We start from the raw sequence: 15889 nt of genomic DNA, 5'->3' as shown, positions 1-15889 counted from the left end.
TGAATTTTAATATAAAAAATAAATTTGGTCTCAATTTGGAGAGAGACAAAATTGATTCATGTTAAAAAAAATGGGATTAAATTGAATAAAACTAACAAATGTAGGGATCAAATTGAATAGAAAACATTGACTCTGACATGTGACACGTTGGTGGGTTGACACGAATTAAAAAAACAAAAAAAAAAAAACTACGAAGTGACACGTGGTGATCATTGTTCATGTGCTAATGATTTAAACGGTATTAGCAAAAAAATACCAAATTAAATAAAATTAACGAAAATTGGGACCTATTTGAACATAAAAACAAAATTATTACTGATTTGACAAAACTTAATGAAAATTGGGATTAAAAAGGTATTTTAACCAGAAATATTTTGGAAGAGCAGAAGAATGCAGAAAGATGACAAGACACCTAAATCCTAAGATATCAGTCACGTAACAGAGCATGCCAATCAGTTTGTTAGTAACATCCCTATAGCGACCATGAGCAGCTGATAAAAGGAAGGATAAAATACCTGTCCCAATTGTCATCTATAGATGAAAAAGCTCCCTTGAAAACTCTGGCATTCCTTTCCTGTTAAAGACGTCAAAGAACTGGAAAAAGACACTGCCAATAATCTTGGCTCCACAAAAGCCAAAAGAACTAATGTTATGTTAGATTTCATCTTAAAACCAATTGAAATTAAGCAAAGTTGTCCAACAAATATATAAATTGCACCCAATGTTAGAGATATTTCTCTTTTCTGTTTACTGTGAAATATAAACTTTTCTGTTTTTTCATTCATAACCATTGTAATTCTTCGATCTATATATAAGAGTTACAACTCTTTTTAGCATGCACGTATTCTTTTTAGTGTCAAATATCTCCCGTATCAAGAGCTCAGTGATCCATGCCTTTAGAAAATGTTCTACCTCCTTTTGCCGCTTGTAGCTACTCAGGTGATACTTTGCAAACCCATAATGCTGCTCCTGATGGTGTTTTATGTAGTCTTTGTTCCACTACCAACTCCTGTTACAAAACGAGGTGGGCAGAGAACTATAATTGTGGAATAATTTTCCTCGATTATTTGAGGAATTTGAGAAGGAATAAATATCCTAATTAAGAAAATAAATCTCCTGAAATAAAGATCCTAAACCAGGAACAAATATGTCAAATAACTCTTAATCCCAATCACTTAATTTGAGGGATTTCAAATAATACTATATTTATTTGTCATTCCCAGCTTGCTTATGAGATTGTTGATGATTGAGCTATTAAGGGTTTTCTTTAGCACATCAACTACATGCTCCCTAGATGGATTGTATACATGCATATTAGACCTTCTTCTAATTTTTCTTTGATGAAGTGTCTATCTATTTCAACTTGTTTTGTCCTGTCATGCTGGATAGGGTTATGTGCATTGTCTATTGTAGACTTATTGTCACATTAGAGCTTCATGGGACTCTCCAAATTAATCTTCAATCCGTTTAACATAATTTTTATCCATAAGAACTCACGTATTCCTTGAGCGATTGACCTGAATTCTAATTCAGCTGATGATCTAGTCACCATGTTCTGTTTTTCACTCCTCCATGGCACTAGGTTTCCGTCTAAGAAAGTACAATATCCAATTGTTGATCTTTTTGAACAGAACTCCGTTTCTGGGATTTCCCTTCAACTATGCAGAATCCTGGAAGCAGCTTGAAGATGACATTCCTTCAATTCATGCATAAATGGGATTAAGCAATGTTTGGTGTGATGTGTGCGAGATATATTAACTTTCTAACCAGTCTTTGGTACATCTTTTTGTCTACCATTGGTTCCTTTTCAGTTTTACGTAGCTTGTGATTAGGATCCATTGGAGTTGATGTGGGTCTGTACCTAATAGTTCTTGTCTCTGCCAGCAAATCAGTTATATATTTTTGTGTTTTCACTGCCAACATATTGAAAGTGTTTTCAATCTACAATAAATATATAAATGTGTGAGCAAAACATGTCTCATCAGTGCGATGATAATATCATTATCACATGTACTTTATTTTTATAGAAGTTCAACTCAATTCAATCCAATGGGTCTCGTCTTATGTCTCAAACTAAATACATTCAGGATCTTCTTGCCAAGACTAACATACTTGAGGCTAAGCCTTTTTCTCCCCCAATGATTTTAGGCTGTAAACTCTCTAAACAAGGTTTTGGTTATTATCTAATCCATCATTTTGCAGATCTGTGATGGGTGATATTCAATATCTCACTATCAGTTGCCAAAAATATGGTTATCTGTTATCAAAGTTTGTGAGTTTGTCAACCCCTCTGTTAACCTCATTGGACTACTGTAAAATGTATACTAAGATATTTAAAGGAAACACTTTATTATGGTATCTAAATTATTCCCGCTCTTCCTAATCAACCTATAATGGTTAAAACTTTTTATTATGCAGACTGGCATGTTGATGTAGACGATCGTCAATCCGCTTCTAGAGCATTATATCTTGGTCCTACTTTAGTTTCATTGTTCTTAAGAAGTAAAATTTAAATTTAATTCAACCCTACAAAACCGATTTATAAGATGAAGTTTACACCCACTTATATACACTGTAATTTGACCTTATCTCTAGGCATATGGGATCTCCAACAATTGTGATCTCGTAAGCAAATATTTTTTGCTAGATCTAGTACAAAAGCAAAATGTTGAAGTCTTGCCTTTGCCATCACTTAACTTCTTTGGATTCAAATGTTACTTAGTGAATTGCTATTACTCATTGTGCTCCAGATGTTTATTTGACGATCTTAGTGTTGTTAAACTTTCTCATACCCATTCTGCATGGCAAGACAAAGCACATGGAACTTGATATTGCCAAACAACTAATTGTTCAATGTATTTTCTTTTTCTCATATCCAAGCTCGCGGTGGATCTCACCCACCTTGAGTTTGTGGAGGGGGTTAGAGATATTTCACTTTTCTGTTTATGGTCAATTATAAAACTGACTTTTTTGTTGTTTCCTTCATAACAATTGTAATTTTTTAATCTATAATGGATTTCTGTTACAGAGAATTACAACTCTTTTTAGCGTGTACACATTCCTTTTTTAGTATATATTTTTTCATTCAATACCCAAGAATTGAGTTAGGTAATATGAGACTTCCCAAAACTCCCTTCATGGATGCCCGCCAGGACAAGTGAGCCTATCACAATAGGCAATTACCAAAATGAGATACAGACTCTAATCATATTAGATTTCATCTTAAAACTAAATGTCGTTAAGCAAAGTTGTCCAACAAATAAATAAGTTGCTATGAGGTAGATGATGAGAGACTTCCCTACAAGTCAGTCGTTTTTTAATTTTAAAAATATCACAAAAGTTTTCTATTTTATGGGTTTAGTTTCATTGGCCATAAGTAATTACTGTAATTTGTAAAGTACAAATTGAAATGTGAAGCTTGCTTTTCCCGAGGAAAAACCAAGACATGCGGTTTTTTGTTTATCTTGGATTTTTGTGTGGAGTAGTGTATAATCATTGTCTCCTTTATGATGAATTGTTCAATTTAACATATTCATATTATCTCTGACATTTACTTTTGCATTTTTAGATGCTACTCCACCCTCAGAAAATGGCACAGATGTTCTCTTGGATCTGTTATCTATTGGATCGCCTTCTGCACCAACTAAATCACCTGCACAAAGCAACTCATCTACAATAGACATATGGTCCCCCCAACCAAGTAAGAAGTCACCACTTTCACCATTAGATGATCTGTCATCACTTTCACCTTCTCCTAGAACAACTTCAAATGCTGGAGCCGCTCCTTTAGTGGATTCATTAGATGGTTTTGTCCCCAGCCCACCAACAGAAGGTAAACATTGTTTAGTAAGCAGGTGATTTGTACCTTGTCCAAGTACTAATTCCTCGTTCTTCTCTTGTCTCGTATAGACAACAATGAACTGGTTTATCCATCTATAACTGCATTTGAGAGTAGCTCCTTGAGGTTGGTGTTCAATTTCTCAAAACAGCCAGGAAACTTACAAACTACGAACATTCGGGCTACCTTTACAAATTTGACCTCAAATGTATATACAGATTTTGTTTTTCAGGCTGCAGTTCCAAAGGTATGCTACTTAGTATGCTGTTCAGTGAGAGTTTCTACATGTACTGTTAAGATCATCATACTGAGGGTGTTTATCATATAATATTTGTCTACGGCCTTTCATAGTTTAATGATCTTTATTATTATTGTATTAGCTTATGGCTCCATGCATTTCTAGTTGCTATGGAAAAATGTTTTCTCATTCGTTTATTTGACACATAGCTGTAATAAGATTCCTCTATGTTTTTGGGACAGCAAAACACTAGGTAGAGCTGACTATGACTATGACTGTAACAAGAACTTCTAGCAATAAAATGTCGCTGAATGATATCCTATTTATGTGTTTAGTTGTTCCAATTTTTGGGTGCTAAATATTTACATTTTGCAAATCATGGTTATCGTATTTCTCGTCTCCTTACTCTTTTTGGTATTTTCAGTTTCTTCAGTTGCACTTAAATCCAGCTAGCGGCAATATCCTCACTGCTAGTGGAAAGGAGTCCATCACGCAAAATATGAGACTTACTAATTCTCAACATGGAAAGGTAGATTTCCCTAATTTGTTAAATTTTATGCTCTACAATGTGCATTATGATTTTATATACAAATGCTTCTTGGAGAAGATGTGACGGCTAGCAATTATTTTATTTCAGAAGTCTCTTGTCATGCGCATAAAGGTATCGTACAAAATAAATGGCAAAGAGACAATGGAAGAAGGACAAATCAATAACTTTCCTCGTGAGTTATGAGGAATTTTTACGCACTTTAGTCTTTTGAGGAATTTTCATGATCTATTCTTTCATGAGGTCTCGGTACGGTTCATGCAATTAACTGGGATCACTTTTTGGGATCAAGTTGTGGTCTGTTTGGTGGCTTCACATCTTCCATTAGTACAGAATATTCCTGCATGAAAAAGTCAATCTTTTTCCCTTTTTTTTGGTTTCGAGGCAAAGAGTATTTGCATCATGTTGAATTCCATAGGTGCTAACTATTTTCTTTGAAGGTGCTTCGGTCAATGCGTTTCAGGCTATAAGTGTTGCATGTAGTTTAATATCTCATACGGATTTAAGATACTAGTCATATTTGTTTATCTATCTATTGTAATATGTATGTAAAAGATCAGACAAGGGTTTTAATGTTGATATCTAGCATAGAAGTCAGAGTGTGGATTATGCTGTTGACATCTCAATTATTAATTTTGATTATTTTAATGCTCCATTTATATATCTAGCCAGCCTTTATACTCAGGATCATATTATTTCTAGTTAAAAGAGTGAAGGTGTGATCTATTCTCAAGTATTTCTACTTACTTTTTATTCCTCTTCATATTTTCTATCAAATCAATTAAATTACTCAACTTTCAAAACATTTTCTTTTCATTTCTCACTTATTTTTACTTAACTAAACATATAAAGATTTAATCTTATTTTTAACTATTTTTTTTTCTTGACTTGCTTTTTTTTATTTCTATTATCTCTACTTCTTTCTTATAAACTAACCAGTTAGTTCTTGATAAGATGATAACAAAATGTTTAGTCTAAATATACAACATATTCCACTAATATGGAACTAAACAAGATGTGTAAAGTGAATTCAAATTAGGTTTAATTTCTCCACGAAAGCATATTTATGACATGTAATGTGGATTATTTTCCCTTTTAAGTCAAGCTGGTCTTATTACACAATAAGAACATTTTGAAAGGTGTTATTATTCTAACAAGAAGTAGTGAGTTAAGTTTTTCCTATATCCAAATAGGTGCATATGGTCCTTCCTCATCACGGTGAGAATGTTTAAAGATATCCTAGACAATTTTAGAGTTATAGATTAACAAGAACATTAAATAAGAAGAGATTAAAAAAAATGTGTTATATATATTTTTAATAATATTCATGTAAGCTATCATTGTGTACTTTAATATTTCTACTAAATTAACATCCCACATCACAAGTTATCATATGAAAATATTATTAAAAAGAAAATAACAAAAATATGAGGGGTCAAAATACAGAAAACTTCAGGACTAATACAATGAAACCCCAACGTCTAAACCTCTTCCTTCTCGGCGACGGAGGCAACAGATTTGCACAGCGTTGCTTCACCTTCTAATTTTCTCTCTTTTGGATCTTGGACCCCCTAACAGATATTCATGTGCTGATTTCTCTGATTAGATAAGTAATTCAGAACTTGTTATTCCCTCTTCAGGTCCTTTTTTCACCTGGTTGAACAGGAGAGGGGGAATCACAAAATTGACAGAAGGTTGGATATAGCGTTTTGTAATTTTTCATGCCTTGATGTTTGATCCAATTGTAGATATCAAGTGTTGCCTTGTTCTTGTTCTGATCACCATCCCTTGTTGCTTTCCTTGTCCTTCCTCTTTTAGATTTTTTAAAATGTTAAGAATTTTATTCAGGAGCCTTGGAGGGAACCTATGGTTGGTTGCCCTATGCTGGTTCTCCAAAAGAAGCTGCAGCGTTTGAAATCTTCTCTTAAAACTTGGAACAAAAATGTTTTTGGTAATGTTAATAAAATGGTCTTGGAAAAGCAAATAGACCTTGACCAGATTCAATGTCAGCTGGAATCCTCTTAATGTTGAAAAAAATGAGCTTATGACTAAAGAGAAAAGGTTGATGGAGGAGTTGGATTTTGTTTTGGATTGTCAGGCAAGTTTCTAGAAGGAAAAAGCTAAGATGAGTTGGTTTAAGATGGGGACAAAAATATGGCTTTTTTTTTCATTCAATGGTGAAAAAAAGAAGCAATGCTAGTACCATACAGAAATTAGTAGATAATGGGCTAAATCTGGATGATCCAAGTCAAATTGAAGACATATTTTGGATTTCTATACCAATCTATATGTTGATATTGCTTAGGCTAATTGCTCTTATTTGGAGATGCAGAATTTTGTCTCCAAGAATATTCCTAGCTTGGTTACCGATGAGGAAAATCTGATGTTGATCCAATGTCCGGAGAAACAGGAAATTAAATTAGTTATGTTTGATCTTGATGGTGATAGTTCATCGGGTCCTTATGGGTTTGGTGGTTCTTTTTATTAGGCATGTTCGGATATCATTGGTGATGATGTTTGCAAGGCTGTGCAACAATTCTTCAAAAGTGGTTGGATCCTCCCGGGATGAATTCTAATATTATATCTCTAATTCCTAAAAATTTTGGGTGGAGAATATTAAAGATTTTAGACCAATTGATGTGGCTAATTTTAGATTCAAAATCATCTCTAAAATCTTGGCTGATAGACTAGCTCACATAACTAGTAAAATAGTGTCCCCTAATCAAAATGGCTTTATCAAAGGAAGACAGATCAAGGATTGTCTTTGCGTTACCTCAAAGGCTATAAATCTGCTGCCTAAAATTGTTATAGGAGGCGATGTGGCTGTGAAGATTGATATCTCTAAAGCATTTGACACTCTTAATTGGCATTTTCTGCTTCAAGTTCTGGAACGTTTTGGCTTTCACAGGACTTTTTCTTTACGGATTTTGGAGATTCTTAAATCTGATTTTCTTTCCCTTAGAGTGAATGGCATATCGGCCGGTTACTTCTCTTATGGAACAGGTGTGAGGCACGGTGATCCCCTGTCCCCCTATTCTTTTTTGCTTGGTGAAAGAGGTGCTTACAAGAGGTTTAACATAGCTAGTTCAGGAGAAAAGGATTTTGGAGGACTTTGCAGGGGAAATGCTAGGTCTTTAAGGGCTTGGGGAAATTTCTTGAACCTTTATTGCTCAACTTACGGAGAAGTGATATTTTGATGTACAAAACATGTAGACCTAAAAAACTTTAGAGGTAAAGGATGAAGAAAATAAAATAGAATGAAGTATTATTATCTAAAATCGAACAAGATATGTGATTAATAAGATAACAGGTAATAAAAATAACACTACCCAAAAACTCAAAAAATTGAGGAACCTCACCATGAATTTAAAGATTGCGAACTATTTTAATAAGATGTTTATTTTTGTAGTTAATCATTCCTATTTTGTTAAGGTGTATATGCACGAAAAATTTGATGTAAAATTCATGCAAAGTGATAAATTGTTACTTCACTAAATTTTAATAGAAACATCAAATTGCGTTTGAATTTCATTAATAGAAAAGATTGAAAGCGGCGCTGGCTGACGGTGGATCTAGCAACAGAGGCGACAAAAACATTCTTAAAAAGCCTTAGGCTTTACGTACCAATATAATAAAACTAGTTTCGAAATTAATAAAGAAAATATAGACTAAATTCAAAATAATAACAATAGAAGTTCAAAATAAAATAGAATATATATAAGAATAATAAGAATAGAAATTGAAAATAAGATAGAAATAAGATACGTTTTTGGACTATTTATTAAATTTGTGAAGAATCACATCTTAAAATATCATAATCAAGCCATAACACAATGTTGTTGTAAACAAAGCCGTGCTTCTCTTTCACCACCTCAAACTCAAACTTCCAAATACTATTATTCTCTTTCATTCAATATCTCTTTCACACTGTAACTTGCTTTAAATATATATATATATATATATATATATATATATATATATATATATATATATATATATATATATATATATATATAAATACACACAAAATTGGGGTATGTGTCAAGGTTTTTATCATCTATTTATGAGTTTTAGATTTAGCAAATCCAACAACCGATCTTAAAGTAAGTCCTTTTCTTCCTTTTATTAGTTTTCATAATTTCTAATTCTATTTTCTCCAATCATGATTTTAGGTTGTTCAGTTGGTGATGAGCTAACAAATGTGGCACATTATATGTCAATAATTTTGTGGTTGAGAACCTTTCAATTTTCTTGCATGGGCCCAACACCAAGGCCCATTAATTTGTTGCCTTTAGTTGGTCCAACAGGTTGACAAAATTGCAAGATAACCATTTAGATTTTTCGTCCAAACATTTAGCATTTCTACATCAATTCCTAATTTGTCTCTTATAAGTCTTAAATGTATTATTTTCTGAGAAAGATGATTTATTTTTTCTCATCAGATCCTATGTCCCATAATATCATATTATTTTAAAAATTTTGTTTTAATAATAAAATATTATAAAATCTATATTTCTGTAATTTTTTATAACTTAAAAATTAAGACTCAAGATTTTATACCATATTCAAATCTTAAATTCAAGATCCTAATTAATTGATTGAGCATTATCATATCACCCAATAGAATTTTAATTTATCTCTTTCACATAGTAGATATTTAATTTTGTATGATTAAATTTTATAGCAAATATATATTTTTAATGTATAAATATATTACAACTAAAATTTATGATAAATTAATAATTTTTAAAATTTATAATTATATTTTTGAATTACATGAATAATTAAATTATTTTGAAATTTAATTTAGAGAAAGGTGAAAAGATATCATGATTAAAAGAGATATATGGCTAAGAAAGTGAAACATACTAATAAAGTTAAAAGAATAATAAATGAGATGATTATGAGAAATTAATTTAACTAGTCCGCATATAGCGTGAAATACACATTAAAAATAAATAAATATGTATGAAACCAACGTATATTCAACAAGAAAAAAGAGAAAACATTAAAAATATGAAATTAGTGATGTAAATCTCAGTTTATAATATAAAACTAAACTTATGAAACGATCTAGTTTAATACATATAGATGTAGTAAACTCTTGATATAAAACTTAAACATCTTATATATATATATATATATATATATATATATATATATATATATATATATATATATATATGTATGTATAAGATTCATGCGAGTGTAGTTTTTCATCATGTGCCCACTACACTTTTTCATATATTTATGATTCAGAGTCTAGTTTTGCAACCTGTACTTGATACCAGATAATATAATGTCACACAGTCAAATCAAATCAAATTCATGGGCCATTATGCTTTATGTTTTCTTGGTACTAATATTTTTGCCATAAAGTTCTGTCACTACTTTCAAGTTTCTCTTGAAGAACGTAGCTATAGCTAAAAGGAAAATTACATTATAAGAATAAATAATTAGTATAAATTTCAACCACCAACAGAAAAATTAATAACACCAAAACTAGTAACTTGGATTATGAAAATACGCATTTATCTGAAATCATTAGCAAAATTGCAAAAGACAAATGTGGAATAATTGTGTTTGGAGCACCAACAGGAAAAAAATGTAATCATGTCTGAACTGATGAGAAAATGTCTCCACCTCACTTTTCACTCATCTTGTCATCTTGGCAATCAAATGTTAAACCCACCAAAAAGGACAGCTTCTACAGAGACACAGAGAGAGTGTTCTTGTTTCTTTTGCTTCTTTTTAATCCATGGCTTTGATTAAAGTAAACCTCCAGAGAAAACCAAACCATCCAAAAAGCAACACCCAATTTTGACTTCACTTTTTAACCTTCCTACTCATGCCAAGACATTGTTGCTAATAAAGACCACTTTTGTCATACTAATATAATCATGGCCCACACTCAAATATTATGTTTGAAATCATGTGCTCTCATTGTGGTTTTTGCAAACCACTAATCTCTTTCTCACTTAACAACTACTTATTATTTTTCTCATGTATAGCTTACCAAGAGCTTCACAGGTGAAAAAAAAAACAGATGGTGTTTCTGATAATCATTATGGAAAATTACAAGTGAAGGGTAAACAAACAGAAATGGAACTTTGTATAAAAGGAATGTTTTTCCTTACACACACTCAAGGATGATTCTTATTTAAAGGGTAATGTTTGATTGAATGTTTATGGCCTAATTTACAAGTATTTTACCAATAGAAATGTAAAATCAGGAGTATGAAAATTAAAAAAGAAATGGTGAAAAGGAGATCAAAAGATGACTCATTTGAAAATGTGTAAGAACCCCAAAATACTGAGTTGCTTCATGTACCTTGAGCTCTATTCATCCATGGCAAAGCTGCAGGGACAAAAGAACCACCCAAATGGTTTTGTGGTGAATTTGATACCTTGTCCTTCCTAGACCATTGCCAGATCTTGGAAACAGAAAAGCTTTCACCTTTCCTTGCAATGTTGATTTTTTTGCCTTCAACATCACCTTCAGTGGAAGAATTCCCACAATGGTCCAATCTACCTTTGAATTGTCTCACACTGCAACCACTATTGGGGCACAAAGCCACTTGCAAATCTGAATCAGCAACAACATATTGGAAGGACCCCATTGAATAGCATCTCCTAACATCCAAGTTACTGGTACTGCTCTCACCCCCTTCTCCATTATTTGAGCTTCTAAACTTCCCAAGCCTCACAGAAAACACCCTTTTCCCACTCATTATGTGATTTTCTGCATGTTTGTTGAAGGAACCAGTCTCTGCAGCAACACTGCCTGAAACCCCATCTTCCTCCCTCAGACCCTCAAAGTCATAAACTGGGTTTTCAAAGCCTGCCTCATCATAAAGACTCCCTCGGCAGAGAGGGCAAGTTGAATTTGAGAGCAGCCATGTATCTATGCAATCAATGTGAAAAGCATGGTTGCAAAGAGGCAGCAACCTCAGCATGTCTTGTTCTGAGAACTGGCAAAGACACACTGCACAATCAAAAGGCTCCTTCAAACCTATTATGTCTTTGTATAGGAAAACTGGGAGAGCATCTATGAAGGCCTGATCTAGGCCTGAATCATGGAGATGAAACAGCTGCTGTAACTGTCTCTGGTAAGGGTCAGATTCCGACATGTCAGGGTACCTATTGGACTGGGAAATTGACGAAGAGGACATGTGCCTTATGAGGAATCGAACCAGCAAGTGAAGGAGACCAGAGATGAAAAACACAATAGCTAGAATGACAATGATGAAAACAATTGCAGGGCTTATTCTGGTGCCAGATGAAGAAGACAGAGGAGGGGGAAGTTGTTTCTTGTACTCAGAAGTGTAAGACAATGGCGCAGAAGAAGAACAAGAAGATGGAGAAATACTAGTGGGGTTGCTCATAGCATCACTGCCATCGCAGATTTGAGAATCAAACCAACTCATTTCCTAAGGTATTTGCGGTGTGTCTCAGTATACCTCTTTGTTAGAACAAAGTTATTGTCTCTGCATCTCTAGAGACTCAATTCAACCCACACATTGAGGAAAACAATCAACACACACATCACCCTTACACTCAAAAAGACAAAAATAAAATAGTAACAAAGATTGGAACCTCAGGGAAATGAAAGAGAGGAAAAAGTCCAAATAAGAACATGCTTACTGAAATTTATGTTGCTCTTTGGAGACCGGAACTGTGGCAATTGCAAGAGCAGAGAAACATGGTAAAGAAAATTTTAAGGTTGCTGTTGACGCACCTCAAGTGTTGGAGCCGTTCTGAGCTGTTATTTTCAGTCTCATGAACGAGAAAGGTGGTTTTTTTTTTCTAAAACCCATTGGGTAGAAGGTTGATAGATCTAGGATGCATAGAATAAAGATCTCTTTGAAATTCTTGGGTAACTTTCTTTAAGGCCCAATCAAAATTGAAAAAATTGGTGCATTGAATCTACGTTGTCATTAGACAAAACTTGCAAAAAGTCCTCTACGGTAAATGTGGATAGACCTCAATGTCAATGCTAATAATGGACTACTACTGTATCATACGGCCCATAAAAGAAGAAAAAAAAAAAATGAAAACTAGCTGTTAGACTTTGATGTCTTTCTTAGCTTTGAATATCATCATCATTTTGAACAAATTCTTCCCAGACACTTATTATCTCACCATATCTTTTCCAAATTTAAAAACATTGAATTTACTCTATTTATATCCTTCTAATTTTTTTCGGTTTGAAAAGGTTGTAATATATATATATATATATATATATATATATATATATATATATATATATATATATATATATATATATATATATATATATATAAAGAAAAATATATATTAAAGATAAGATAATAATGTATAATAATAAATGTTAGCCATTATGAATAGTATTAATATCTTACAAAATAAATAAATTAACAATTAATATTTACAATAAATGGTTGACAACTACATTAATTATAATAATTGATAATGTTAGAACGTAATATTGGATGCACAAATATGAACAAATTAATTTTTTTTAATTATATGTATGTATAAAATATTGTAGAAAAAAATTGTTTGAAAAATAATTTACATATGAGTAATGATTAGAGGGAGATGTATGTACATTTTGTTTAGAAGAACAAGTGAACTATATGGATAAATGGTTGTTTGCTTATATGATGCCCGAAAATGTATCAATTTGTATAGACCCTCAAAATTGAGTGTCATTCATGCCCAAGTTATTAGATTTGACAGGAAAGTTATCTTGGCATTTGATCATTCTTCATTTTTTTTCTTTGATCACAACTTCACATGCAAATATGTTTCAATGCATAGGCTAACTTTTATTTTTCTCGAATACCATTCACGCACAAAGACTCATAACTCAAAACCAGAAACAAGAAGATGGTGAAGGAGGGTGGGGCATAACAATGGATCAAATTCAAATTTGGACAAACTTGTGGATAACTCATCTCTTATTCTTGTCATTCTCCAAGATAGGTTTTTCTTCAACTTTAACTACCATGAATAAGGATATCTTTGGTAAGCTAGCCATTATAGTTTGTTGTTGTAACATGATGGTTGGTTGTTATTCTTGGATTGTTTCAACTACATAATCCATTATGTAGTTACTTCATCATGATTGATTGAGTTGACATGTTTAGTGTGTGTCTCACAACAAAATTTGACATGAGTGATGTTTGATCCATGTGTTCGTGGAAGTTAATGAAAGGGTACAAAGTATAATGTTTTAATACCTCACTAATTTATGTTAATAAGTATTTATGTTTGTCACTGCATATGTGTTTATATAATTCATCGAAAAAGTAATCTAACAAATTGATTCCTCCATAGAATGTTAAAGAATTAATTGAAAGACATCATGTTTTATCATTTTTTTTTATGCTTTAATATGTTGAATTTTGTTTGAAAAGTACTGTAGTTTTATTTATGAATAGATATTGTACTATGTTGAAATAATTGTCAGAAATGCTATTTACCTATAATTGATTAGGTGCGTGCATGTATGGCCATAACCAATTATGTCACTCTAAATAATTGATTATGTTTTGATTTATTTGCTTTATTCCTCCAAAATATATATATATATATATATATATATATATATATTATAATTGTAAATATAATGTCCGAGAGATAACAAAATATATTTTATATTTTATTAGGTTCAGTAATTTTTTATTAGATTACATATGTTTTTCGTCTTTATATTTAGACGTAAAATTTTGGAATTTGTTACTATATCCAAAATTTTAAGTCTTTGAACTTTGAAAATAGATAATATAATGGTTCTAATATAATCATGTAAAATTTATTTGATATATTAAACAACATTTTAGGTTAACATTTCATGTTCAAATGTTAGCCTTCAACACTATTTGACATATAAGAAAAAAGAAAAGTTCACGTTATAGATTAAGATAATTTTAAAAAATGTTAAATGTTTAAGATTAGTGTGATTTTGAAATTTTAACTTGCATTATATGCTTTGATTATCACAAAATCGAAACATAAAATATCACGGTAGCATTTTGATAATTATTGTCAACTTTTCTGTTCCCCAAACCCAAAGCAAAATTTGGGTTTATGCTTCAATTAATAAAAACTCCCAAAGAACTTATAAACTTCAGTTTTACAGATCCAAAGTAATAATGCCATGGGGAGAATGGAATTTGACCTCGGGTGGCTGTTGAACCGAGGCCATATGGTAAATTAGGAATTTCAAAAATGCGATTGCAGAGTTCTTCCTCTTTTAAGTTGAGCACCTTCGCTCCGCACCTCTCTCTTTTCCTCCATCCACGTCACATCAAGCCTGGTTCCACCGTAAAGAATGTACAGTAGAGATATGTGAGTTGATCCGTTGGAGATCAATAAGACAGACTCTAACACAGAGAAGGAGTGGAGTCGGAACTTGCAGGACTTGGGTAGGGCGGCAGTGTCGTGGCCCTTGAACGAGACAACAGATTTGGCTCCTGGGTCTTGGTGAACAGAAGAAGAAGAAGTGGTGTCTTGGAGGGGAAACTCGAGTGTTGTTGGTGTTGCAGCAGGGAACGACTTGTGTTTGTGGGTGGGTTTTACGATGCCAGGGATCTGGTGGGTGGTTTGAGAAGTTGCAATTTTGAGTATGGAAAATTTTGAGTGGGTGCTTGAAATTATCTTTTGAGTCTGGTGTGGGAGGTTTTACGATGTCAGGGATCTGTAGGACGATAAGTCTTTAATCCTTACGCAGCCATTAGATTTGTTCCCTTTGCTCCAAGAATCAGCATCAGAAGGCCTAAAACCATAAGGAGAGTGACAAGGGTCACGAGCTTTCAAGTTACATACGGCCTCGGTTGCTACACAATCCGAGCCAGAAAAGCGAACATATGGCTTCAGTCCACATTCGAAATAAAAAGTTGATCCTTTTTTGTCTCATCTTAATATGCTTCGATTTTAGAATCGGAGCATAAACGTAAAATTAGTCAAAGCTAAATCTTCTTCCTGCACAAACAAATTTTAATTTTGCATAAAAGTTTAATGACTAAAAATATATTTAATATATTTTATTTGTATATATAGTTAAAATGGAACATTGTGTTGATTGCAATATACATATTTTTGTGTTAATTGTTTTTAATTTATGATGTAGGAGTTGGGGGTTACAAGACCAAAATCCCAAGTTGACCATGATATTCTCAAATTCTAACAATTTTGACACAGAACACAATTTATACAAACTATGTGCATACATAACAACAGAGTTAAATTTAAAATTTGTTTGACATTTTTTTTTTCTTCA

At 32.4% G+C, this 15889-nt stretch overlaps 2 protein-coding genes across 5 annotated transcripts in view; one reads left to right on the top strand and one right to left on the bottom strand.

Annotated features, from left to right (window-relative positions):
- Positions 1-5286, top strand: part of LOC114178647 (AP-1 complex subunit gamma-2-like) — a 43522-nt gene extending 38236 nt beyond the window's left edge. For 3 of the 4 annotated variants that reach the window (XM_085671542.1, XM_085671543.1, XM_028064664.2), the window contains 4 exons: positions 3569-3832; positions 3910-4085; positions 4501-4605; positions 4714-5286. In XM_085671542.1, coding sequence (XP_085527668.1) covers positions 3569-3832; positions 3910-4085; positions 4501-4605; positions 4714-4809 — 641 coding nt within the window. In that variant the 3' untranslated portion in view covers positions 4810-5286. The remainder of the gene's footprint in view (positions 1-3568; positions 3833-3909; positions 4086-4500; positions 4606-4713) is intronic. The other variant, XM_028064665.2, reaches the window with a different exon arrangement.
- A 4852-nt stretch (positions 5287-10138) lies between these two features.
- On the bottom strand, positions 10139-12556 carry LOC114176710 (RING/U-box superfamily protein). The gene has a single exon (XM_028061837.2). The coding sequence runs from the start codon at positions 12048-12050 to the stop codon at positions 10947-10949; it is 1104 nt and encodes a 367-aa protein (XP_027917638.1). The 5' UTR covers positions 12051-12556; the 3' UTR covers positions 10139-10946.
- Positions 12557-15889: the final 3333 nt, after the last annotated feature.

Source organism: Vigna unguiculata, chromosome 3 (assembly GCF_037176805.1).
Source record: "Vigna unguiculata cultivar grain cowpea cultivar isolate G323 ecotype 2 chromosome 3, ASM3717680v1, whole genome shotgun sequence".
Taxonomy (NCBI): Eukaryota; Viridiplantae; Streptophyta; class Magnoliopsida; order Fabales; family Fabaceae; genus Vigna; species Vigna unguiculata.
The sequence above is the reverse complement of the archived record's forward strand: the minus strand, read 5'-3'. Positions and strand labels throughout refer to the sequence as shown.

Bases quoted from the DNA above. Each gene is read 5' to 3' on its own strand.
- LOC114176710 (XM_028061837.2), bottom strand. From the start codon at position 12,050: ATGAGTTGGTTTGATTCTCAAATCTGCGATGGCAGTGATGCTATGAGC.